At 41.6% G+C, this 26,336-nt stretch overlaps 1 protein-coding gene across 2 annotated transcripts in view; it reads left to right on the top strand.

The window, feature by feature from the left end:
• The window catches only part of SNX10 (sorting nexin 10), a 132,467-nt gene that overhangs the window by 6,123 nt on the left and 100,008 nt on the right, over nt 1–26,336 (top strand). For both annotated transcript variants that reach the window (XM_033930791.1, XM_033930790.1), the window contains exon 2: nt 18,633–18,682. In XM_033930791.1, coding sequence (XP_033786682.1) covers nt 18,659–18,682 — 24 coding nt within the window. In that variant the 5' untranslated portion in view covers nt 18,633–18,658. The remainder of the gene's footprint in view (nt 1–18,632; nt 18,683–26,336) is intronic.

Raw genomic sequence — 26,336 nt, 5'->3', positions numbered from 1 at the left:
TTAGAGCTACAGGTATTGGATTTAGAGATAATTAGCACTAAGCTCCAATGGTTACGCCAGGAATATTGTGAAATAAATAACAGGGCGGGTAGAATACTGGCCCATAAATTGAAAAAAAGACAGCTTCGCAATGTTGTTGTGTGTGTGCAGCACCCAGCTGGGGACTGTACTACTCCAAGCCATATCTAGCAAGCTTTTATTATTACCATCAACTATATCAACCTGAGTATATACCGAAGGAAGTGGATATACGCTCCTATCTAGAATCCATACATCTACCTAGCCTCATACCTGGGGAAGCTACTGAACTTTCTTTGCCCATTACAATGGAAGAATTAACATGGGCTGTTAAAAATATGCCAGTGGGAAAATCGCCCAGGTTAGATGGCTTTACCGCCAAATTTTATAAAACATTTTAAACTATTTTGATTCCCCCTTCTGTTACGGTTTTCTTAAAATCCTGGTAGAAGGACAGGAATTGCCTTATTCTTGGAGTTTAGCTGGAATAACTCTGATATTAAAACCAGGTAAAGACTATAGGCCTATTTCACTGCTAAATATGGACTACAAATTGTTTACTAAGATTTTAGCTAAACGCTTACGGACTTATAAGAACATATATGCCTCATTTTGTAGCTGACGACCAATCTGGGTTTGTATGGGGCCGCCAGATGTTTGATAATATTTGTCGAGTTTGTCATCTAATATGGCAGGCTACTGACGGGCATGACTCAACTCTTATTCTGGGTATCGATCCCGAGAAGGCATTTGATAGGGTTTATTGGCCCTATCTGTTCCAAGTACTAGAAAAGATGAGAATATACTGATTGTTTCACCTTGGGGAGGGGTCCTGTTGCCTATATTTCTCGCATTAGCTATGGAGCCTCTTGCTCAATTGGTGCAACAGGCTTTAAACATTATGGGTATAAGTTGTGGTGGGCTGAAGACAAAAATATTATTGTTTGCAGTTGACATCCTTTTTACAATACGAGATCCCTCCAGCTCCCTGAAAGCTGTAGTGGAAGCTCTGACAGCTTATGGACAGGTGTCAGGATTTCAGATAAATATGTCTAAGTCAGAAATTCTAGATCTAACCCTGCCTGATTTAGATCGTAAATGGATCTCTAGTAATTATTCTTTTAAATGGGCCCAACAATCACTACGATACTTGGGGATTAATTTAACTAAGCAAATAGATTTATTGTACATTGCTAATTATCCTCCCCTTTGGAAGGATATGGAGAGATGGAAACATCTCAATATTTCCTGACTAGGAAGGGTACAAACAATTAAGATGGTGGTGCTTCCGAAGCTATTGTATCTTTTCTTCAGCTCTACCAATCCCCTTACCTATTTTTTTTTTTTTCACCTGGAGCGGAAGATATTTGCTTATATTTGGCAACATAAGACTCCAAGAGTATCCCGTGTGATGACGTAGCAACCTAGGAAATTGGGGGGAATGACAGTGCCACATTTTCAATATTACTATCAAGCAGCCCAATTACGGTATTTTATTAACTGGAAATGTGACGGGGAAAAAACATGGGTGCGTATGGAGCAGGAGATATTGGGCATGATTCCATTGTGGGCAATACCCTGGTTCCAATATCCACAGCTTTCTGCTATAGCTAAGATATCTAACCCTGTAATACGACATACCCTTGGTCTGTGGACCCAGGTACGTAGGCGATGTTGTGGAGATAAGATCTATTTTATGGGGGCAGCTATTCTATATATGCCTAATTTTGCTCCAGGTGAGGTTGATATGGCCTTCCATCTATGGGGAAGGAAAGGTCTCAAAACATTGGACCAACTATTTGGAGGATGGAAAATGGTCCCTTTTGAAGTACTGATGGAAGAATATGGCCTCTTACTGAGAGATCAGTTTTTCTATAGACAAATTGAAAGTTTTATTTAAAAAGTGGCTTTGAGAGAAGTCATCACCGAACTGTCGAATTTAGGGAGAGCAATGATAAAAGAGAATGGGAGGGGCAGTATCGCTAGATTATATAATGCACAATTGGAGCATCTTCATCCTTCTCTGAAGTATAGACGCTGTTGGGAAAAGATCATTGGTAAATGTTATACTGATAACGAGTGTTCTAAAATTCAGTTCTCCCTCAATATTCGCGGGGGTTAGGAGCAGAGCCACCCCATGAATATTGAAAATTCACGAATAACTTTTTGGATGGCTCTGACTCACTCCCACCTTCCCCCTCGACATCCCGGACCTTTTTATAAACGAAATGCTGCATCCCAGACCTCCCCGGAGCTTACTTGGTGGTCTAGCGGGCTTTCGGGGCAGGAGCGATCTTTCTACGCTCCTTCCCTGTGCAGATCACTCATACAAAATGGCTGCAGGGAGTTCCCGTTGTAGTCTCGAGAGACTATGGTAACTCACGGCAGCCATTTTGTATGAGTGATATGCACAAGGCAGGAGCGTAGGAAGATCACTCCTGCCCCGAAAGCCCGTTAGACCACCAGGTAAGCTCCGGGGAGGTCCGGGATGCAGCGTTTCGTTTTTAAAAAAATCATGAATAACCGAATCCACGGATACTGAAACCGCGGATTCGGAGGGAGACGTGTAATGCATTCCCTTCTTTAAGGCACTATAGCTAGCAATATGATAGAAAATGGCTATAAGATTTTTTTTGTTGGTATTATACTTCAGTGCGAGCTATGTATGGGAAAGGTTCGGATAAATGTTGGAGAGGATTTGTGGAAGTGGGTACTTTAAAAAAAAACACATATAGTGGCATTGTATAAAAGCACAGATCTATTGGGATAAAGTGATTTCTTTTATTGAGGCAGTGCTAGGCATTTCAATACCTAAGACTAGGGCCTATGTCGGAGTGCCTACCCCCACCCGCGTAGATAAAAATGAGTATTTTTCTATTTAAAAGTATTTATTGAGACCAGTGACAACTCTGGTGCCAGATACTTGTATGATTAAAGTTTGAATTCATACTGGTGATACCTGAGGTCTGCAAGACACAATGTATAAGACTCTTTCTGTTGTATGATTTCTGTTGAACAATTTGAATCTTTAAATAAATATATACGTTTAGAGCCTGGTTCTGAATTGTATAATGTAAGGCATGTAATTCAAAGGGGGGCATGCTATAGATGTCCTGAAAAGTTGCAACAGAATTATAGACTATGGCCTCAGTGCGCCTAACTTAGGTGCTAGCATTTATACCAGGTTTCTGCAGGTGTAGGTCTGGCACCTAAAGTTAAGCAAAGGAATCAGCAGTAAGAGCAATTCTATAAAGAGTGTGCGTCCTTCATAGAATTGTGCTTAGTGCTATTTTTTTTCCAATGCCAAATTATGAGCACTATTTACTGAATTCAGCCCAAAATGTCTTCCTAGTTCACAGACCTTATTCCATGGAAACTATTGTGCCTGCCATCCCAACTCTAATCACCCTGCATGAAACATAAGGAAAATCTCTAGTAAACAAACAGGAAAAAAAGCCTTTAGAGGATGTTTGGATGATAATATGCAAAGTCATGGTTTAATTAGAAACATAGAAACATGACGACAGATAAATGCCAAATGGCCCATCTAGTCTGCCCATCCGCAGTAACCATTATCTCTTTCTCTCTCAGAGATCCCACATGCTATCCCAGGGCCTTTTGAATTCAGACACAGTCTCTGTCTCCACCACAGAGACTGTTCCATGCATCTACCACTCTTTCTGTAAAAAAGTATTTCCTTAGATTACTTATGATAGAGATGTTTAAATACCTATGTAATGTAAGTGCATATGAGTCGAGTTTCTTTCATTTGAAAGGAAACTCTGCAATGAGAGGGTACAGGTTGAAGTTAAGAGGTGATAGGCTCTGGAGTATAAGAACATAAGAACATGAGAAATGCCTCCGCTGGGTCAGACCTAAGGTCCATCGCGCTCAGCAGTCCGCTCACGCGGCGGCCCATCAGGTCCAGGACCTGTGCAGTAATCTTTTATCTATACCCCTCTATCCCCTTTTCCAGCAGGAAATTGTCTAATCCTTTCTTAAACCCCAGTACCGTTCGCTGCCCTATAACATCCTCTGGAAGCGCATTCTAGGTGTCCACCACACGTTGGGTAAAGAAGAACTTCCTAGCATTTGTTTTGAATCTGTCCCCTTTCAACTTTTCCGAATGCCCTCTTGTTTTTTTTTTTGTTTTTTTTTACTTTCAGAACATAAAAAAACAAGAGGGCATTCGGAAAAGTTGAAAGGGGACAGATTCAAAACAAATGCTAGGAAGTTCTTCTTTACCCAACGTGTGGTGGACACCTGGAATGCGCTTCCAGGGGACGTTATAGGGCAGCGAACGGTACTGGGGTTTAAGAAAGGATTGGACAATTTCCTGCTGGAAAAGGGGATAGAGGGGTATAGATAAAAGATTACTGCACAGGTCCTGGACCTGATGGGCCGCCGCGTGAGCGGACTGCTGGGCGCGATGGACCTTAGGTCTGACCCAGCGGAGGCATTTCTTATGTTCTTATGTTCTTATACTCCAGAGCCTATCACCTCTTAACTTCAACCTGTACCCTCTCATTGCAGAGTTTCCTTTCAAATGAAAGAAACTCGACTCATATGCACTTACATTACATAGGTATTTAAACATCTCTATCATATCTCCCCTCTTTCGCCTTTCTTCCAACATATACAGATTGAGATCTTTAAGTCTGTCCCCATACGCCTTATGCTGAAGACCACATACCATTTTAGTAGCCTTCCTCTGGACCGACGCCATCCTTTTTATACTGAATTTCCATTTGCTAATGTCACCAAGGGCCCTGTAATCTTTGAATCTGTGTAGTTTCCTCACTAGGGATGTTCTGTGTTGTGATACCTCTTGAACCAAAACTGTTCTCTGTGGCACCAAGAAATGCAAATTTATTATTATTTTTTGTGCATTTCAGCCTATGAGATAAGGGACAATTTTCATCTTTCTTTCTTCCAAACCACACCTTCAAACTGCCACATCCTTCTCCTGACTAGGTCATAAATGTGCATACATAGAAAGAAAGAGGATAGAAAGAATTCCATAAGACATGCTGCACATGCTTTTTCCCTTTTTGTTTTAACTCAACCTGATTTACAGGTTTGATAGCAGAGCTAGGTTTTTCTTGGAAATGTACTTTTTATTTACTGTATTTTTCGCACTATAAGACGCACCTGATCATAAGACACACCCTAGATTTAGAGGAGGAAAACAAGAAAAAAACATTCTGAACCAAATTGTATACTAATATATACCAGGCTCTGCACCCAGCCCCTTTCCTCCCCTACCAGGCTATGAAGCCAGCCCCGCTCCCTGTCCCCCAGCCCTGCCATGTACCCCTGTGCAGACAGATTCAGATAACTTTACTGCAGTGGTTCTCAACCGGTGTGTGAACACCCCGAAAGTGTGTCACACAGAGCCAGCATACAAGCTGTGGAGTGGGTCCAGTGGTGTGTAGGCACAGTGTAAAAGATGGTTTGTTGGAATCCTTGGGAGGTGCCAGATCTTTAATAGTAGCATCATCCTCCCCTCCCCAAGACTCCAGTTCCTTTAGCCCTTTGGTACCACCCCCTCCCCCTCCGAGTTCATTACCTTCTCAGAATTCTGTCCTGCCCCCAGTCCTTCAAACCTCTCTTCTTCCAGCGGTGATGACAACTCAGCCTGGGAAGTTGTGTCAACCAGATAAGATGCAGCATTGTTGAATCGGGGTCAGCCCAAACAGTGACTTAACTGCTGCTGGAAGATGCAGGGCCCAACAGAAAAGAACGTGAAAGCTTCCTGGGCAAAGCGATCACCTTTCAGGCTGGAGACCAGCAGGGCCACCCCCAACGCTCCTCACAGCTCAGAGCGTCCTTGACTGGTTGCTGTAGGAAGGTGGTAGCCACCATTCTCAGCCACAGCAGGACCCAGGCTCGTAGTGTACTGGCGTCATTTCCCAGCTACACGCTTCTCCTGGCCGGTTTGTAGCTGCCAATCTTCGCCGGCCCTTTAACACCACAACGGAGCCTCAGCCCACGAGGGAGACCAGCATGCTGCTACTGTGCACACCCCCGCCAAAAACGTCAGTAGACTCTCCATACAGTTTGGAAAGTACGGGGGGGGGGGGTAGGAAAGGTTACATTTGCTCTATAAGATGCAGCCTTATTTCTACCCACTTTTTTGGGGAAAAAGTGCGTCTTTTTGGAGCGAAAAATCAGTAAAAATTAATAAGAACATAAGAATAGCCTTACTGGGTCAGACCAGTGGTCCATCAAGTCCAGTAGCTCGTCCACCCAGTGGCCAATCCAGGTCACCAGTAGCTGGGAAAAACCCAAAGAATATAGCAACATTGCATGCTGCCGATCCAGGGCAAGCAGTGGCTTCCCCTATGTCTTTCTCAATAACAGACTATGGACTTTTCTTCAGGAAATTGTCCAAACCCTTCTTAAAACCAGTTACGCTATCCACTTTTACCACAACCTCTGGCAATGCATTCCAGAGCTTAGCTATTCTCTGAGTGGAAAAAATATTTCCTCCTATTGGTTTTAAAAGTATTTCCCTATAACTTCACATGTCCCCTAGTCCTTGTAATTTTTGACGGAGTGAAAAATCGATCCACTTGTACCCATTGATATAAATACTGTGTTTCACACTATATTAACATCATAACATTAGTAAAATGATCAAATGTTAGTGTAAAACAGTTAAAATTATTAAGTAAACCTGGATTAGCCACATTAAATCTAGTAATGACTGATGATAGTATTGGGCTATACACAATAGAATATTCATATAACAAGTATTATAAATGGTGTCAAAATACAAATTATAATAATAATTTTATTCTTATATATAGCCTAAGCCATAATAGTTCGAGGCGGTGTACAGCAAGAAATACTGGACAAGCAGTAGAAAGATACATATCATCCAAAATACAGTATTAAAATAAGAATGAAAATGAGTTAAAAAGTTAAAACAATAAACCTTCAAATTATAGATCGATCAAAAATTTCAGGCGATAATAAATGAGTTACAGGGAAATTGACCAAGCGGAGATTCCTCGCTCTATTAATGTTTTCCATAGATTCTAATTTAACATGCATCACAGTAGAATCTTTAACAGCAGAGACTGAGACAGTTTGTAAGGTATTACATTGAGCTTCCGTAACATTTAAACATTTGTCCAAACAGCTTAAATTGGAATCCACATTTTCTAATTTACAAGAGACAGATTGTGAAAAGTCCCCCATTTGCTTCATCGTTGACCTAAGAAACCCTTCAACCCTAGTAATACCTAACAACAAATCTTTAAGTGTAATATCTTGTGCATCCACCGAAGGTGCTTGTTCTTCCACTAGACCTGAAAAAACCAAAGCTTTAGGTAGTTCAGAGTAGACCAGCTTATTAGTCTGAATGGATGTTACCACCTGTTCGGGGGATATAGCAGGAGCAATATTCCTGCTTTCACCAGATACTGGATGAAGGGAAGGAGATCTTTCGAGGGGACTCATTGATGCACCAGACACAGAAGAGTTCATGTTAATTGGTACTACAGCGGAATTACTAGTTACTAATGTTAAATGCCTATCCATGGGGCCAGAAATGGCTGGGTGTTTACTAATTTTCTAAAAGTGAGATAAGAAGGTGCATGCATAAAGATATTACCCAACCAGTCTCATTCTGCCAGCTTGAAAAGCAAGGGTTCTATCAAAAAATCTTTTATGCCTACAAGCTTTTACTGTTGGAAAAGTGAACAAATGAATTAGACGTGTGGATTTGTTAGAGCAGTCCAAGGAAAAATGCGAAACCAGGTAGGCAGGTGCCATACCAAATAGTGATTTAAAACAGATACAAATAAATTTAAATAAAACTCTTGCCTCAATTGGCAACCAATGCAATTTTTTAAAATAAGGACTAATATGTTCCCATTTTTTTCAAATCAAAAATCAATCGAACTGCTGAGTTTTGAACAACTCGAAGTCTATTAAGGGTTTTCTTGCAAGTTTCCAAATAAATAATATTACAATAGTCCAACATACTTAGTATGGAAGACTGAACTAACAAACGGAATGAAAATGCATCGAAATATTTTTTTATGGTTTGAAGTTTCCATAAAACCGAAAAACATTTTTTTAACTAATTGATCAGTATGTTCTTCTAAACTAAGATGTCGATCCAACGTCACACCCAAAATTTTTATTGTATTGACTTTAGGGAAATCTTGACCATTCAAGAATATCGATGCTTCCTTAATTTTGTCATTTGGACTTGCCAGAAAAATCTTACTTTTGTTGGGATTAAGTTTTAATTTAAAATTCATCATCCACTGTCCAATATGGTTTAGAATGGAAGATAAATGGTTTATAATCTTAGGTGTCAAGTTGGTAAGGGGAATAACTAAGGTAATATTGTCCGCATAAATATAAAATTTCACTTTTAAATTATGCAGCAAGTTCCCTAGTGAAGCAAGATAAACGTTAAACAACGTAGGAGATAAGGGAAAACTCTGAGGAACTCCACAAGGGTTTGCCCAGTAACGTGAAGACTTATCTTCACCAGAAACTTGATAAAATCTTTTTGTTAAAAATCCCTGAAACCATTTTAAAACATTACCAGAAATTCCTATGGATTCCAGACAATCGATCACAATTATCTGATCAATTAAGTCAAAAGCACTACTCAAATCTAGTTGCAAAACCAATGTACTTGTGCCTTGCCTAAATAGGCACAAGAGAAAATCTAACAACGAGGTAATAACTGTTTCAGTACTAAAACCAGTTCGGAAACACCATAACAGTCAGTTCGGTAGAACATCCATATAAAATAGATATAAGAAATCGGCACAAAACAAAGAAACATCTTAATAGGCAGCAGAGGGGACAAGTGCAATTGGGACATATAAATAAGCAGGAAGGGCACAACAAAAGCAATAGAATAAATAAATGGGTGTCCGTTCTGGAGGTAAATTCTATCTAAAATTGAATAAGGTCTGTGAAACTGATATGAGTTACAGGGTGTAGTAAACTGATCCAGATGTAGAGTGATTGACTAGTCAGTCACCATAGCCATGAAAAGCGTGGGAGATGAGCCATTCTTCTAGGAGTAGAGGTAGACTTGAGTTGGGAATATTGAGTGGAGAAGGATCGTTGGTGGATGTTGCATTGCCTGTTTTCCATTGACAAGAGTGCAGCTAAGGATTCTCTTTGAGAGGATCTTAGAGCCCTTGAAGATATGTATATGAGTAATTTATTTTGTAGGTGCTCTGGCCCATTTTTTTTTCTGAGGGTCTTGAAGATCAGAGTGTTAAATTGAACCCTATGAAGCAGCATATTGCAAACTGTGCCACAGCAGATTCCAGGTGTGCCCTGAGATGCCGGCAAGGAGGAGAGGTGCCGGTGCTGGCTGACTGTTTACAGGACAAGAGGCACGTCTTGTAGTCAGCTGGTGCCTGTGCCTCTCCTCCTCGCCGGCACCTCTGCTCTTTCACCTCACCTCGCCTTCTGCAGCACCCCCCGCTGGTTATAATAGGAGGCTCAGGCACAAAGAAAAGAAAGGTAAAAAATAATTAAACCCATGTAGTAAAACCAGCAATAAAAGTCATGACCAAACTAAAAATAGTTTTTGCTTAAAGCTATTTGTGCAAGCTGAACCAATAACACACACCTTCTATTATATTCAGTGTGACTTTTATTGCTGGTTTTACTACATGGGTTTAATTATTTTTTACCTTTGTGTATTGGTTTTTTTGAACCTTCTAAGGACCCCTGAGGAAGGCTCATTTTGCCAAAACACGGCCCGTGTTGGGTCTAGGCTCCAGTGTTTGTTGGTGTAGTTGTTTTTTTTTTTTTATGTTCAATAAGTTTTTATTATAATTTGAATAATACATTATTCAATAATACAAAGGAAAAAAAGAGAATATACAAACATAGTAAATAATACATCATACACGAATCCTTTTTAAGCCCACCAAAAGGGGGATCAGGATACTAAATTCAACAAAAAAAAAATAAAGAAAAAGATAAGGAAATAATTCTCAGTTCACCTACGCGAACCTTGTATCATTCCTTACTATTTAAGGGATACTTTCTCCTCATTATCTTAGCGATGAAACATCAAGAAAAATAAAACTATTTCTGTTCACGAGCTACTAGAAATTGTTGCAATTGAATGGGATCCCAAAAAACATATTCAACATCATGTAACTTAACTAAACATTTACAAGGAAATTTTAAATAAAAAGATGCCTCTAGGGCCAAAACTCTAAGTTTTAAACTCAAAAACTCTTTCCTTCTACATTGAGTAGCTCTGGGAAAATCCTAACTAGGTCACCACAAAATTTAGTTAACCTATTTTTAAAGTAAAGTTTCATGATTAACATTTAACTATCTCACTCATGCATGTTACCACCAAGGTGGCACGACTCTGAATCACATCCTGAGTATCTTCCAAAAATTCAGTTAAGTTAATTTCTGTTGTGACCAGGTGGTCCACTTCTTGGTCTGATTCTTTTTTTTTTTTTTTTTTTTTTTGAGGTACATAATAATAATTATTTATTGGAAAATTCTCCGCATTGGGCAACCCCAGTATTTCTTTAAAATATTTTTTTAACAAAATTTCAGGCGATAATAAATGAGTTACAGGGAAATTGACCAAGCGGAGATTCCTCGCTCTATTAATGTTTTCCATAGATTCTAATTTAACATGCATCACAGTAGAATCTTTAACAGCAGAGACTGAGACAGTTTGTAAGGTATTACATTGAACTTCCGTAACATTTAAACATTTGTCCAAACAGCTTAAATTGGAATCCACATTTTCTAATTTACAAGAGACAGATTGTGAAAAGTCCCCCATTTGCTTCATTGTTGACCTAAGAAACCCTTCAACCCTAGTAATACCTAACAACAAAACTTTAAGTGTAATATCTTGTGCATCCACCGAAGGTGCTTGTTCTTCCACTAGACCTGAAAAAACCAAAGCTTTAGGTAGTTCAGAGTAGACCAGCTTATTAGTCTGAATGGATGTTACCACCTGTTCGGGGGATATAGCAGGAGCAATATTCCTGCTTTCACCAGATACTGGATGAAGGGAAGGAGATCTTTCGAGGGGACTCATTGATGCACCAGACACAGAAGAGTTCATGTTAATTGGTACTACAGCGGAATTACTAGTTACTAATGTTAAATGCCTATCCATGGGGCCAGAAATGGCTGGTGTAGAACTCTTTGGCTTAATTTTTCTTTTCCCCATGTTGACCCAGCTTTAACATTATATAGTTACCATCAACGATCAATTCCAGCTCCCCTGCTCCTCGTAGCTCCAAGGCCCCTTCAGCCACACCCTGCGGCCGCAACCGCGGCATCGGCTCCACTAAATCCGATTCGAGACGGACCCAATGACATCAGGGGTCCGTCTCCGTTGATGCCTGCAGGTGGTTTCAACAACAAGAAGTCTCCGCTGCTGCAGGAAGCGCGGGGGCAGCCACAAACAAGCCCTTGTTTCCCTCCGGTATGGTTCTCCTGCTCCCAGTCTATCCGTGGTGGCGGCTCCACTAAATCCGATTCGAGACGGACCCAATGACATCAGGGGTCCGTCTCCGTCGATGCCTGCAGGTGGTTTCAACAACAAAAAGTCTCCGCTGCTGCGGGAAGCACAGGGGCAGCCACAAACAAGCCCTCGTTTCCCTCCGGTATGGTTCTCCTGCTCCCACTGTTGGTGTAATTTTAATATTTTTAAATAAAGCATTTGAACTTGATATTCCTGTGTCCAGGAACTGGCTCCATGTGGTGTACTTTGTGGACGTCCCTTGTTTCTTTGTGGAAGCCTGGTCTTTTGCCTGTCTTTGGGACTGCAGTTTATACAGCAGGCCCTCTCAGCGGCTTTGTGGATTGTATATAAAGGCACTAACTTTTTTTTTCCTGCTAGAATTTCGTTTGTTATGCATTCAAGCTTCCTTCTGGCTTTTGATTTTCCTTTTTCTACCTGCAGAGGTTATATTCCTACTTGTTTTGTTTGGAGTCATGTTTACAACACAGCTAATAATTTGGAGACTCTCATTCTGAACTCCTTCATTTGCTATATACAGTAAACAATGTTGAAAAGTAGGCGGAGAAAAATGTGTACTCGGCGCTTTTCTATAAAAGAGCTCTCAAGGCTGCATGCTCTTTATAGGATCATGCCCAAAATTGGGTGCCAGAAAGTGCACTAGGATTTACATCAGCTGAAACCTGGTGTAAATCCTAGCATGCAACTTGGGCGCACTGCCCCCTCAAATTCTATAACACTGCATTAAATTCTTGGAAATGCCCCTGACCTTCCCATGCCCCTTCCACAGCCATGCTCCCTTTGGGTTGCACAAGATCCTTACAGAATTGTGTGTAGTCAAATTAGAGTATATCTATCATCAAATTACTGTTTGCGAACAGCTCAATAATATATTTGTATGCAAGTCTCGGGATCAGGTACAATTTTAGGCACCCAGGTTTGAGTGCCATTTAAAGAATTCAGGGGTATATTATCTCTTAACAGTCTCTCAGTCTCTTGAGTTAAAAACGTAACAGGAAACTCTGAGGCAAGATTTATTTTAATGTCTATTATCTTATGTACTTGTACTAATGTACCAGGATCTCAGGACTGGGCAAAAAATAAACTCTACCTGGGTGTTTTGAAATTTACCAGCCTCGAAGATATTTGAGATCAGAAAATTGAGTTTACAGGGCAAGATGTTAATCTCTCATGTTAGGATTGGGGCAACAATGCTGTCTGTGGCAGGTGGTAAGCTTTAGAATGCGATGCCTGGAATTTTGCGATTTTGTGCTGGGAGGTTGAATTTTAAGAAAATATTGAAAATGTAACTGTTAATGCCTTCCTTGTTGAAACCTGATCTGCAGTCATCTTTTATGGAGCTTAAGTTGATTTGTGTGTAATTTTGTAAATTGCATAGTTAATATTTGGTATATAAATTTTTAAATAAATAAATAAAACGGAGATTCTACAGGTTTCCAAGTTCAAATTCAATTTATTTGATATACTGCCTATATACTGGGAATCTAAGTATAACATCAACAAGAACGGGAAAAGGGATCTTTAAGATATATATATATATATATATATATATACATACACTTATATATAATAAAAGGCTAGCCACGCATGCGCACTCCTATTTGCATGCTTCTGTGATCAGTAGGTCTGTGGTCGCAGGAGTGCGCATGCGCACTTATATGTCACCAGCCGCCAATCGCCTCCACAAACCGGGACCGCAGCCAGCCGCCGAGCTCCGTTCCTCCAACGGGGGGGGGGGGTGTCTCGGAGGAGAGGGATCGCGGCCGCTCAGCGCCCCCACCGAGGAGCCCAGCAACTTTCCGCTGCCCGGGCCCCGAGTCCTTTGCCACCCCCCCTTCCCGCGGGCCCGACTACAAATATGGCGATTTAAACAGCGTGTGCAGCAGTCTTCACACGCTGCTTCAGGCCCTTCTACTGCCCTGATTTGCTCTGCTGCGTCTCTGATGATGTCATCAGGGACGTGCCAGAGTACATCAGGGCAGTAGAAGGACCCGAAGAGCGTGTGAAGACTGCTGAACACGCTGCTTGAATCGCCAGGTTTGTAGTCGGGCCCGCGGGAAGGGGGGGCGGCAAAGGACTCGGGACCGCGTTTGTAGTCGGGTCCATGGGAAGGAAAAGGGGGGTAGAGGAAACGCTAATGCTGCTGCACAGGGAACTGATGTGGGGGGAGGGAAATGGAGGGGGAGGGAATGCTGCTTTGGACAGACATACAGACAGAGGAAGGGAGACAGAAAGAAAAGAAGAAAGACACAGGGGCAGGTGCACAGGGAACTGGTGTGGGGGGGAAGGAAATGGAGGGGGAGGGAATGCTGCTTTGGACAGACAGAGGAAGGGAGACAGAAAGAAAAGAAGAAAGACAAAGGGGCAGGTGCACAGGGAACTGGTGCGGGGGGAGGGAAATGGAGGGGGAGGGAACACTGCTTTGGACAGACAGACAGAGGGAGGAAGGGAGACAGAAAGAAAAGAAGAAAGACACAGGGGCAGGGAGATACACAGAAAGACAGACAAAGGGGGCCAGGGACAGAGACAGACAGACAGAAAGACAGCGGGAGTCACGTCAGGAGGGGTGTGGGATGCGGCAGAGGAAACTTTTCCAATGGGTGCAACTGGGCGGCTGTCGGGAACCTCTGATCAGGGGCAGAGCAAGGTAAGTGTATCATAGGGATAAGAAGGAGGAGGGCCTACTGCTGGACAGGGGGAGAAGGAAAGAGGTGCTGATGGACGGGGGGAAGTAAAACAAAGGTAGAAGGGCTGCTGCTGCATAAGGAGAGCAGTGAAGGGGTGGTGGTGGACACAGGGGAGGTAAAAGGAAGGGACAATGGACAGGGGGAGCAGGCAAGGGGTGGTGATGGACAGCCAAGGAAAAAGAAAGACAGAAAGAAAGCGGCTAAGGAGAGAGAGAGAAAGAAATAAAGACAGACACACACACATATATTCTAGCACCCGTTAATATACCGATAGACACAAGTAGACAGGAACCTGGCTTCAAAATCCTATTTGGGAAGTATGAACTGTCCCTAAAATCACATTTCAGAAATCTTTCATTACTGCTAGACTCGCTCATTTTAATCCCCCAAGTTCAGGCAACCTTTAAAAACTGCTTCTATCACCTGTGGCTACTACAAAATCTCTCTCCATATATTGGGAAGGCATGGGATCACACGACTAGAATACTGTAAGGCCCCGTACACTGGTCAAACTGAAAAGAGTTTGCATCAGCTTCAACTGATTTCACCATATTGAACACTTTCTGAAAAATCTACACCGGCTACCAATACCTCATAGCAGTATGTCACAAACTTTTTAAACTGATCTGCAGCTGTAGGGTACCCGGAAATGAACTGACATCGATGCTTTGTCACATGCATGCGTGCACATGTCCAGCCATGGCCCTGAGCCTCCTATTATCACCGGTGGGGGGTGCTGCAGAAGGAGAGGTGAGGAGAAAGAGCAGAGGTGCCGGCGAGGAGGAGAGGCAGAGGCGCCAGCTGACTACAGGACGTGCCTCTTGTCCTGTAAACAGTCAGCCAGCACCAGCACCTCTCCTCCTTGCCGGCATCTCAGGGCACACCTGGAATCTGCTGTGGCACACAGTTTGCAATACGCTGCTTTTACCAATTGAGGATCTAAGCGGTGTGCAAATAAAAATGAATAAATTGTAGTTGAAAAAGAAAGGAGCACCATTATATAAAAATAAAAAAAAGATATCACTTGGTGGCAGATTCTTAAAACTAAAATCTGTCTTTAACGTGCTCGCTAAACCATTTCCAGCCAGTTTAGCATGAGTGTATTTTAGTGGCAGATTATTAAAATGCTTTGCCGTGGTCTTTTCCGAGTTTTCTAGCAGTCTCCCATACTCCCATACTGCCATCCAAATGTAATCCAAAAAGGTCATTAATATTAAAATGAGAATTCTGAGTGATTCTCTATAATCGCCAAGCGATTCTCTAACCTCATTGTGCCTCATTTGTGACCAAAATTTGCCAATAGATCTGAGCTGTCATTGCCTTACTGTATGATGGGATGATGGGTGCCTAAGTGCTGATTGGCTCAGGCACTGACAGGAAAGTAAGGCTTGACAGCTGAAACCTGTCACAAAATTTTACTGCAGTCAAGCAACTCCCTGACATTCCACACAACCCCCCCCCCCCCCCGACAGCACCCTATGCCTCCGATGACCCCCCCACCCCTTCCCCTTTTTTACGATGGCTGGCCTGAGATATGCCTACTCTCTCTGGCCTGCAGGCTCGCCTCTTCAAAATGGCGGGCCTTCCCCTCCCCAATGCATCCTGGGATGTGCCAGGGAGGGGCTTAAGCCTCTGATTGGTCTAGGTTGTTTAAGGCTGGATCTCTTTTGGTTCGACTTACAGGTAACTGAATGGAGGTCACTTTCAGAGTGCCATGCTCCATATAACACTTTGTCCAGACACTGCAGCCCAACAAAACCTGTCTGGGTACTGAATTTTTTTGGGCAGTATTAGCACATCCCTTGGTACTAAGTTCCTGTGCAAAGTTTAGAAACAAACATGAGCTTGCCTCCCTTTTCATGGGCCAGCAAACTATATGAAAATATTATCATAAGAAATTTAATGCCTCCTCATTGCTCTGACCTATACTTTGGCTCAGGCCATAACTGGATTAATAGTTATGACCCATGATGTTTGTCTAGGATTTGTACTAGGAGGGTAGCTAATTGGCTGCCGCAAGTTCTCACAAGACTGTGAGAACTCGCAGCAGCCAATCAACTAGCGGCTCTGCACGGGCAGGAGTGAAGGAAGGTCGCTTCTGCCTCGATTCACCGCTGAACCATCAGGGATACTTAAGGTACACAGGGAAGGCAGGAGAGAGATAAAAATAATTAGAATGGAGTTAGGTCAGGAGGCGGGAGGGATCCCTCCTGTCCCGACCAATAGGACCAGGCCTGGCAGAGATTTGGAAACGGGTTCGGAAGGGGGTGGGTCAGTGCTGACCCAAATATAAACAGACCCCTATTTTTGGGCCAATTTTTTGACCCAAAAATCTCAGTTTATATTTGAGTATATATGGTAACACTCCATTGCCCTAGGTCAGGGGTCTGCAACCTTTAAGACATAAAGAGCCACTTGGACCCGTTTTCGAAAAGAAAAAAAAACTTGGAGCCGCAAAACCATTATAAAACAAATCTAACACTGCATATATTGTTTCTTATCTTAATGCTATATACAGGATCACTAAATTGAAAATAAAATCATTTTTCCTACCTTTGCTGTTTGGTGATTTCATGAGTCTCTGGTTGCACTTTCTTCTTCTGACTGTGCATCCTATCTTTCTTCCTTTCTTTCAGCCTCCTGTATGTTTCCTCTCCTCCAGACCTCATTCTCTCCCCCAACTTTTTCTTTCTGTCTCCCTGTTCCCCCTTCTTTCTGTCTCTGTCTGCCCCCTTTCTTTCTTTCTCCGTGCCTTCCCCCAAGCCACTCGGTTTGCTTCCACCGTCATCGGGGAATAGCCCCCAAGCCACCGCCGTCCCAAACTTTCCCTGCAGAAGCGTCGCGCTGACCAGCATTCCGCTCCCTGACGTCAATTCTGACGTAGGAGAGGAAGTTCCGGGCCAACAAGGCATTTCTCCTCATTCCATCCAGCCTGAGCCCCATCTCTCCTTGATCCAGCATTTCCCTTCTGTGTTTGTCAGAATTACCATTCCACCTATTTTCCAGCATCACCCTTCTTTGTGTCCATCTCACTATATCTTCCTTTCTTTCAGCCTCCTGTATGTTTCCTCTCCTCCAGACCTCATTCTCTCCCCCAACTTTTTCTTTCTGTCTCCCTGTTCCCCCTGGCCCACGGGATTCCCACGGGGATGCCCCCGACCCACGGGACTCCCACGGGGACGCCCCCTGGCCCACGGGACTCCCACGGGGATGAAAACAGCCTACCTAAATTCTGGCGATGCAGGCATGCAGCTTACAAGTCCGGCGTCGCAGCGGGAAATAGCCATGCTGAGCAGTGAGCTCAGCACGTACACAGATGAAAGCCTTGCTTGCTGATTGGTCCAGCAGCCCCGCCGTGCCGCCGGACCAATCAGCAAGCAAGGTTTTCATCTGTGTACGTGCTGAGCTCACTGCTCAGCATGGCTATTTCCCGCCGCGACGCCGGACTTGTAAGCTGCATGCCTGCGTGACACACTACTGGAGCCGCAGCAAAGGTGGAAAAGAGCCGCATGCGGCTCTGGAGTCGCGGGTTGCCGACCCCCGCCCTAGGTACAAGAACAGGTTGTGAGCCCACTAGGGACAGAGAAAGTACCTGTATATAATGTGTACAATGCTGTGTACCTCTAGTAGTGCTATAGAAATGATTATTAGCAGTAATAGTAAAAACAAATTGTGAACAACCAAGTTTTCAATAATTTCTGAAATCTAAGATAAGTTTGTTTACATGTTGTAGCTAAAGGCAAAAAAATTCCAGTGTCTGGAATATGGAACTAAAAAGAGTATTTTTGGAGGTGAAGCAAGTTGAGAAAAATTAGAAGATGGGGAGTTCAAGCACATTTTAATGAGATGCCTGTTTAGAACAGTGATTCCCAACCCTGTCCTGGAGGAACACCAGGCCAATCGGGTTTTCAGGCTAGCCCTAATGAATATGCATGAGAGAGATTTGCATATGATGGAAGTGATAGGCATGCAAATTTGCTTCATGCATATTCATTAGGGCTAGCCTGAAAACCCAATTGGCCTGGTGTTCTTCCAGGACAGGGTTGAGAATCACTGGTTTAGAAGACCAAATCTGATCTTTCTCAAAGCCACCCTATAAGTTGGACATTGACCATACAATAACTTAAAAACAAAACACAAGATTTTAAATTTCATATGGGCCTCAACAGTCAACCAATGTAAAGCAATGTTGCTTTATCAAATTTTGATTTCTTCAGGATAGTTTTTGTGTTGAAATACAAAATATTTAAGTAGCTCAGCTGTAATTTAGAGCCATGCTAAACTCCTTTTCCTGTGTGCTTTTAAGTTCTGATGTAGAATAGATGATTTGAGGATGCTTTCTTGACCCTTTCAGTGCAGTTAGATCAGAGCTGTAATAATTTCTACTTAACTCTTTATTTTCACAGATTTGCATTTTTAAACAGTTGTGAAGATGTTGCCAAGGGATAGCAAAGGGGTATGTAACTTTTTTTTATTGTTTTAGGCCTCCTTTTATGAATCTGCATTAGGGTTTTTTATCGCTGGCTGCTGCGGTAAACACTCCGATACTCAAAGAATTCCTATGCACGTCAAAGCTTTTACCGCAGCAATAAAAAACCCTAAGTTTCAAGTTTTATTGTGTTTAATATACCGACCATCAGCATTTATCTGGCCGGTTTACAATGCTAAAAAAAAAAAAAAAAGAAATAAAAGGTGAAATAATAATTATATATATATATATATATAAGCGGGGAGTGAACATTACAAGAACTTACATGAATTTGAAGGTAATAAGGGAAGGAAGGGTCAATAAGAACATTATTAAAATGAAATTTAAAAGAAAGGGAGGAGGGGGGCATAACATATTAGGGATAGGGTCGCTTCGTTAAAGCGTTTAAGATGATTTTACTGGTTAAGGGAAGGAGGTATTTAGAGGTTATGATATGCATCTTGAAATAGGAATGTTTTTAGTTTGGTCTTCTTGTCAAATTCAAGATTTTCATGACTGAGTTGAGGTGGCATGGCGTTCATAAGGTTGGAGCAACTACAGAGAAGTTAATTTTCCTAATGTAGTAGAATTCTTTGATGGAAGGAACAAGTCAGTAAGTTTTGATCTGTTTCATAAAAGGGGGCCTTAATAAATACAATAAATGTTTAAAATTATTTGGTAGCTTTGAAGCAGGAGAGAGGTTTTTTAAAGTTTTCATTTAGGTTTCAGATATGCTGGTCCTAAATTATGTAATGACCTGTCCCCCTCACTTTAGGAACATTACCTCTAACATGATTTGAAAAATGACCAGACAACAAAAGGTAGAAAAAATAATTTTATTTTCTGTTTTGTGATTACGGTATGTCAGATTTGAAATATATATCCTTCCAGAGCTGGTGTTAGACCACGAACATGAGCTCAGATTTAACAGAGAGAGGAAAAGTATTTTTTGTTTGTTTATTTTGTTTACACCACAGCGCCAGTGTGGGTAAGAGAGGGCAAAGGGGGTGAAAAGGCTATAAAAGGGGTGAAGAGGCTATAAAATAAACCCACCAGGATGTTTGAAAAAACACCCAATTGGGTAGGAAAATCGAATCGAATCGAAAAACCAATTCAATAGGCTGAATTGAATCAAAATGTTTTTTCCTGAATCGGGCAGCACTACTCCTGAGCTTAGTGAACTGCTGCTGAGCTTAGTGAACTGATATTATAGCATTCTTTCTTCTTTTTGTTCTAGCATGACTAGCTTTCTTTGTAATAATGTAGGATTAGGTTTATTTGTTTGCTTTCACTTTGTTTTACTGGTTTCTGCTTTCCAAACTGGTTTCAAGTTGAAACTGCAGCATCCTGAAAACTAAAGTTTTATCATAATATTGACCTGTATTCAGGCAAATCTAATTATTTTATCAAGGCTTGAGATTTTCTCCAGGTAGCTATGCTTTGCTTTCTTTAATTCTTTGATGTGCATGAAAATAAATTATGCAGTGCAGCCCTTCAGAGGATGACTATTAGCTACTGTTTTTATATATAACAAACTGCTAAACCTATGGATTAGAAATGATGTCCTTGGTTGTAGTTAGTGTTTGTTATTCTGTTTTATTTTATAGTATACAAAATATAGTTGTAATTTGCTTAAAATTTAAATGAATGTCAGAGTTTTAAGTATCATTGTACCTTTCTGTGGTACAACAAGCATATACTGTATTTTTCGCTCCATTAGATGCACCTGATCATAAGACGCACCCTAGATTTAGAGGTGGAAAACAAGAAAAAAAAAAAACGCCCAGCACTGCCTTGGGGGAAGGGTGGGAGGCCGGAACCAGCCTCTGCTGCTGCTGTTAACGTAGCCGCTTGCTCTCGTCAGGGCCACGCCACCATGCCAACTCCCAGCGGCTGCCGGTTCAGATGGCTGTTGCTCGTGCCCGGCCCTTGGGGAGTGTGTGGGAAGCAGTACTTGCTGTCTCCAGCGGCAGAGCGACGCTCAAGGCAGCCTTCCTGGTCAGCTGATGCGGCTGCCTCCTCTTCCCTTCTGTAGCGGCCGAGCGGCGAACAGGGCTGCCTGTCTGGTCCCGCGCCTCTTCCCACGAGAACGGAAGCGGTGCAAAACTAGGCAGGCAGCCTTGTGTGCTGCTCTGCCACTACAGAAGGGAAGAGGAGGCAGCCATGTCAGCTGACCAGGCAGGCAGCCTTGTGCGCAGCTCTGCCGCTAGAGAGGCAGCCATGTCCAGCGAGGGAGGGCACCAAAATTAAAATAAGGTAACCAAGGAGGGGTTGGATATTCGCTCCATGGGACGTACCCTTTTTTCTACCCACTTTTTTGGGTGGAAAAGTGCGTCATATGCAGCGAAAAATACGGTAGGTACTTTCTCTATACCTAGTAAGATCACAATTTAAGTCAAGGGTTAAGTTCACCATTCCCTCACCATCCTCATCCGATTAACCAACCCTCATTTAAAAGATCTTGTAAATTCAAACAAAACATAAAATGTGTTTTATAACTTATTAAAATTTTAATATTAACAAAGTATTGCCTATTTTAATAAGCAATATTTTTTTTTTCAATTTTTTTAAACTGTGGCGTTGGTGTTTTATGTTTGAGTTGAGATGTACACAAGGACAAAATCTGGTCCCTCTCCCCTCCCCATTCATTTTGGAGTGTTAATAACTGTTGTGTCACCAGCACTATGGATTTCTGTGGGCTTCCCATTGTCCCCATTCCTGTGCACACCTCTAGTCTCTGTAGGCACTAGTGTCTGGAGTGACAATAAAGATGTAAGCTGTGTATGGAAGGGAGCAAGCCAAAGTGACATTCTGCACATCATACTCGTCACATCACAGCCCCCACCACTTACCTTTGAATTACACACTGTAAGAGAGAATCCCAAGCCTTCTGTACATAAAGAATATCTTCCCCAGCCTATTTCAGCCACACAATTATTTTTATTATAATTATTTGATAGCAAAATCCAGAGAAATATTAGGTTCTTACCTTACATTTTTCCTGCTTCGGACCTTTCATTCATTCACTTATTCTAAAGAGCCTACTCACTGCTACTGTCCCTTCTCTATGGAAAACTGCAATTATTACTCCTATACTCAAAGACCATAAAATTAGTACAAATGATCCATCAAACTATCGTCCAATAGCCAACTTGCCCTTTCTAGCTAAAATAACAGAAAAATTGATCTTCAACCAAATTTCCGATTTCATTGAAAAAACTAATGTTCTACATCCTAACCAAACAGGCTTTCGAAAATTCCATAATACAGAATATTCTTTGATAGGATTAGCAACCAATATTAAATATTTCTTAGATCACCATAAATCTGTAATCCTATTCTCTTTAGATATTTCTGCAGCATTTGACACAATAGATCATAACCTACTTCTAAATCGGTTAGAATCGATAGGTGTAAATGACATAGTACTTTCCTGGTTTTCTTCGTATTTTGCTAACCGTACCTCATTAGTCAGGTTCAATAATGAACTCTCTGAAGCTTATACTTCTTCTTTTGGAATTCCGCAAGGCTCTATCTTGTCCCCTCTCCTGTTCAATATCTTTCTCTCTCCACTACTAAGTATCTGTCAGTCTATCGGGTTCACCCCTTTCTCTAACGCTGATGATATTCAACTCATTCATCCATTGGACCCAGAAAATAACAATGATATTTCATCTATCAATAAAAAACTAGAAACAATTCAAAACTGGCTTAATTCAAATAAGTTATCATTAAACATAACTAAGACTAAATCAATGCTCTTCTCTTGGAAAAAGGACATAGCCTTGAAGACCTTGTTTGTTCTTAACAATATTCCCTTGAATTTAGTTTCCACTGTTAAAATTCTTGGGGTCACACTTGAGGATAAATTACTCTATCATGAGCGTATTTCTCTCACTGTTAAAAATTGCTTTTATAAGTTACGATTGATCTGATCAATCGCCAAATTTTTGAGCGCCAAATCAATCAAAATATTGATCCACTCTTTGATTATAGCAAAATTTGACTACTGTAATGCACTCCTACTCAATATTTCCCAAAAAGAAAAAAGAAGACTTCAGGTCATACAAAACACAGTGATCAAATTAATATACAATGCCAGGAAATATGACCACGTTACCCCACTGTTGATAGATGCCCACTGGCTTCCTATCAGCCATCGCATCTCTTTTAAAGTAATTCTGCTTATATTTAAAACTTTAACGTTTAATGAACCCCAATTTATATCAAGATTATTAATACCCCATAATACCTTATGTCCACTTCGGTCATCAAGCCAAAATCTCCTCTCAGTTCCGTCTCTGAAAATAGTGGGCACGAGACGATCGGACATGTTTTCTGTGATGGGCCCTCAATGGTGGAATTCTTTGCCACAATACATTAGAAATGAAAAAGATCTTACAGCTTTCAAAAAATCCTTAAAATCTTATTTTTTTAAAGATGCTTTTAACATTTAAACTTTTAAGTATAAATTTCTAAATACATTAAAGTTTTATTTACCCCACTCCCTTTTGTTTTTTTCTTCTAAAACAAAAATTGTAACTTTTCCTCTTTCCCCCCCACTCATGTTTGTATTATATGAAAGAATTTTGTAAATTTGTTTGTCTTTACGTATTTTACTTTATTTTTGATTCTGTTCATCACTTAGTGTTTCTAATAAGCGATTAATCAAATGTTAATAAAACTTGAAACTTGAAACTTCTTTATGTGAATCCCTTACAGAATCCAAACTAAAGGTGTCTCCCTTCTACCCGTGATCCGGGTCTTGTAGAAATCCACAGACTTTTCTTAACTTCTTCTCCCACTTAGCTGAGTAAAACAGAGCCGCCCCCTGTAGTTAAGTCCAAAAGCCACTCAACAGAACTGGAACAAAGCATAGATACAAAGGGGGCACAGAGAATCTCTCCGCTACACAAAAGTATTCTGGTCTGCTCTGCAACAGAAAAGAACAATTAATAAACAGGCAACAAGTAAACATAGGCAAGATCATGGCAACCAATGGAACCAAACTTGTGTGCAACAAACACAAGCTGGAAATCTACCTCCTATACAGATACTGAGGCCTGAAAGGAGAAATGTCTGAGGCAGAAATATGCAGATGATACTGAAAAACACAGAGTAGGTAAAGGGTGGACCATATGGATTCCATAAGGGACTAACAGAAAGAAGATTACCAACAGTAAGAACCTAATCTTCCATTCTGTTACATCCCTTCTGGAAGCCATACTAAAGGTGATGCACCAAAGCAATGGCAACGTCTAAGGTGAGACAGAAAAGCCTGCTCGCAACACCAAGGCCTCAAATGCGGCATCAGACCAAGCTGCCTTAGCCACTCTGTAAAATCTAATAAAGGTATGAAGAGATCCGCTCTACAAATCTCGGCCAGATTAATCGCTCAAGACTCCAACCATGAAGCGGTGACACCTCTTGTCAAATGAGCTTTGAGAGATACCGGTGGGTACTTGTCACAGGTGATGTAAGTCGATGAAATTGCCATGCAAATCCACCTGGCAATAGAGGCTTTAGATGCCAGCCAGGACAAATAGATGGTCAGAAGGACGGAAATCATTGGTTCTCTTTAAATAGTGAATCAAGACTCTTCGGACAGCTGCTGTCCTGGGTTCAAATGGCTACAAAGAAGCTGATCGTGGTACTGGGAGCTACAGGGTTTCTAAAGCTTTTATCTTTTTGAGCAACAAGCTATCCGGTTAGCCCCTTCAGGCAACATGATGCTTCTTGCATATCAGCTGCTCCGGAAAACGTACTACGTCACAGGTTTCAGGTAGTTTTTAAACAGGATCCTCCCAGAGGTCTCCTTTTCAGTAGCGATACGCTCGGTAAGAATTGGCAGCATTCACACGTGATATGACACTTCTTTTTTGGCTGGCCCTTGGTTAAATCTATTTGAATGGCAGCATACTGTGAATATCATCATTCGTGACTTTTAACACTCCTGAGGCAGGCCTGTTGGCTGAACATGTCGAGTCGTTGAATATATTATTGTGTCATTGGAGGAATAAAGATCTTCATATTATCAGATGAATTGGAGGACACTTTTTTAGTGCACATCATTCTGATCCTGGACAATTCCATTCTGGTTCTGATGAAAATAAGTAACATTAAAAATGAGAGCCAATAGTAGCCTGTGACACTCTAATGATTTGTTTCCTTTTCTTTGTTGAGTTAAACGCATCAGATAGTTCTAATGATGTGGATTAGATCAGTAACTATTTTTTAATATATTTTCTTAGGTTAAAATTTCCTATTATGATGTACCTGAAATTTTGTTATGTATATGACAAAACTAAAAATAAAGAATGGAAAGAAGAAACAACATAATAGCCAAAGCATGATGTTCCAGTACCCCATCAAGCACTACCTAATACAGGAAAATCCTGACTAAGAAAGGAATATCACCCCATCCCATAACCCCCAAAAACCAAAATGCATTCCCTAACCCCTATAACTCAGCAAGAATTCCTCCCCTACCCAAACCCCTCAGTATTGCAAAAAGGGGGCACACGGTGTGTTCTTCAATGCACCCCCATAAAACTCTACCTCCCCAACCCCTCCCCCATCCCTCCCCACTTCTCAGACAAGTTTTGGATCAAAGGAAAACACTTTTTTTTTTTCTTCCAAGTCCACTCCTGATGGGCATAGTAACCCAAATGCTTAGCAACAAGGCACTCCATTTGCGCCATCTTGCACAATGAAGAAGCCACTCCTCTTCTGTTGGCGCTGCACTGCGCTTCCAGGACTGAGCAATCAGACATTTAGCAGCCGCTAAACCCATACACACAAGCTTGGTCCGCCAAGGCGTAGATCGCACATTATGCAGTCCCAAAAGACAGCTCTGTGGTAAATATTGAACTGGATCTTGTATCCAAGAGGTTAAGGTAGTGGTGACGTGTAACCAGAACAGTCTTATATCAAAACATTCCCTCCAAATATGTAAATATATACCGGTTCCCTTATGACATCTCCAGCAAACAGTTCTAGTCTGAGGATACATACAATGCAAGCATGCCGGGGTAAGGTACCAGCGTGTTAACACTTTATAAGCATTTTTCTTGTACCAAGACACTATGGGATGCCTTTTGAACCTCCAAACAGATCTGTGCCCACTCCTCCCTTTTAAAAGTGAGGCCCAAATCCTCCTCCATTTCTGCCCTCCCATTTCTGCCTCCTCCTGTCCCTTGAAATAACAATGTAAAAGTGAAATACGCCTAGGCACCCTTCCTAAAAGGAGCCACATATTTTCCAAATGCTCAACAGGCTGCAGTGCATCATCCTGTAAACTTTTTAATCAGAAGTGCACACAGCTTTTGCTGCATAGTTCTCAATTCCTTTTGAGGCTTATCTCCCTCCTTATCTGTCTTTCAAAATACAGGATGTTTGTTTGAATCTCCGGCCAACCCTTTATTCTCCATCCCCACTACATTATCTAATTTTGCCTGCAAACACTTGAGAAAACTCCCCTTTAGAGCTTGATAAGAAAAAAAGAAACAACCAGGTACCTCTAAAGCAGTGGTCTCAAACTCAAACCCTTTGTAAGGCCACATTTTGGATTTGTAGGTACTTGGAGGTCCTCAGAAAAAATAGTTGATGTCTTATTAAAGAAATGAGGTAAAACTCTTTATAG

The sequence above is a fragment of the Geotrypetes seraphini genome, chromosome 2 (genome assembly GCF_902459505.1).
Source record: "Geotrypetes seraphini chromosome 2, aGeoSer1.1, whole genome shotgun sequence".
Lineage (NCBI taxonomy): Eukaryota > Metazoa > Chordata > Amphibia > Gymnophiona > Dermophiidae > Geotrypetes > Geotrypetes seraphini.
This window is presented reverse-complemented; position numbering and strand designations above follow the sequence as displayed.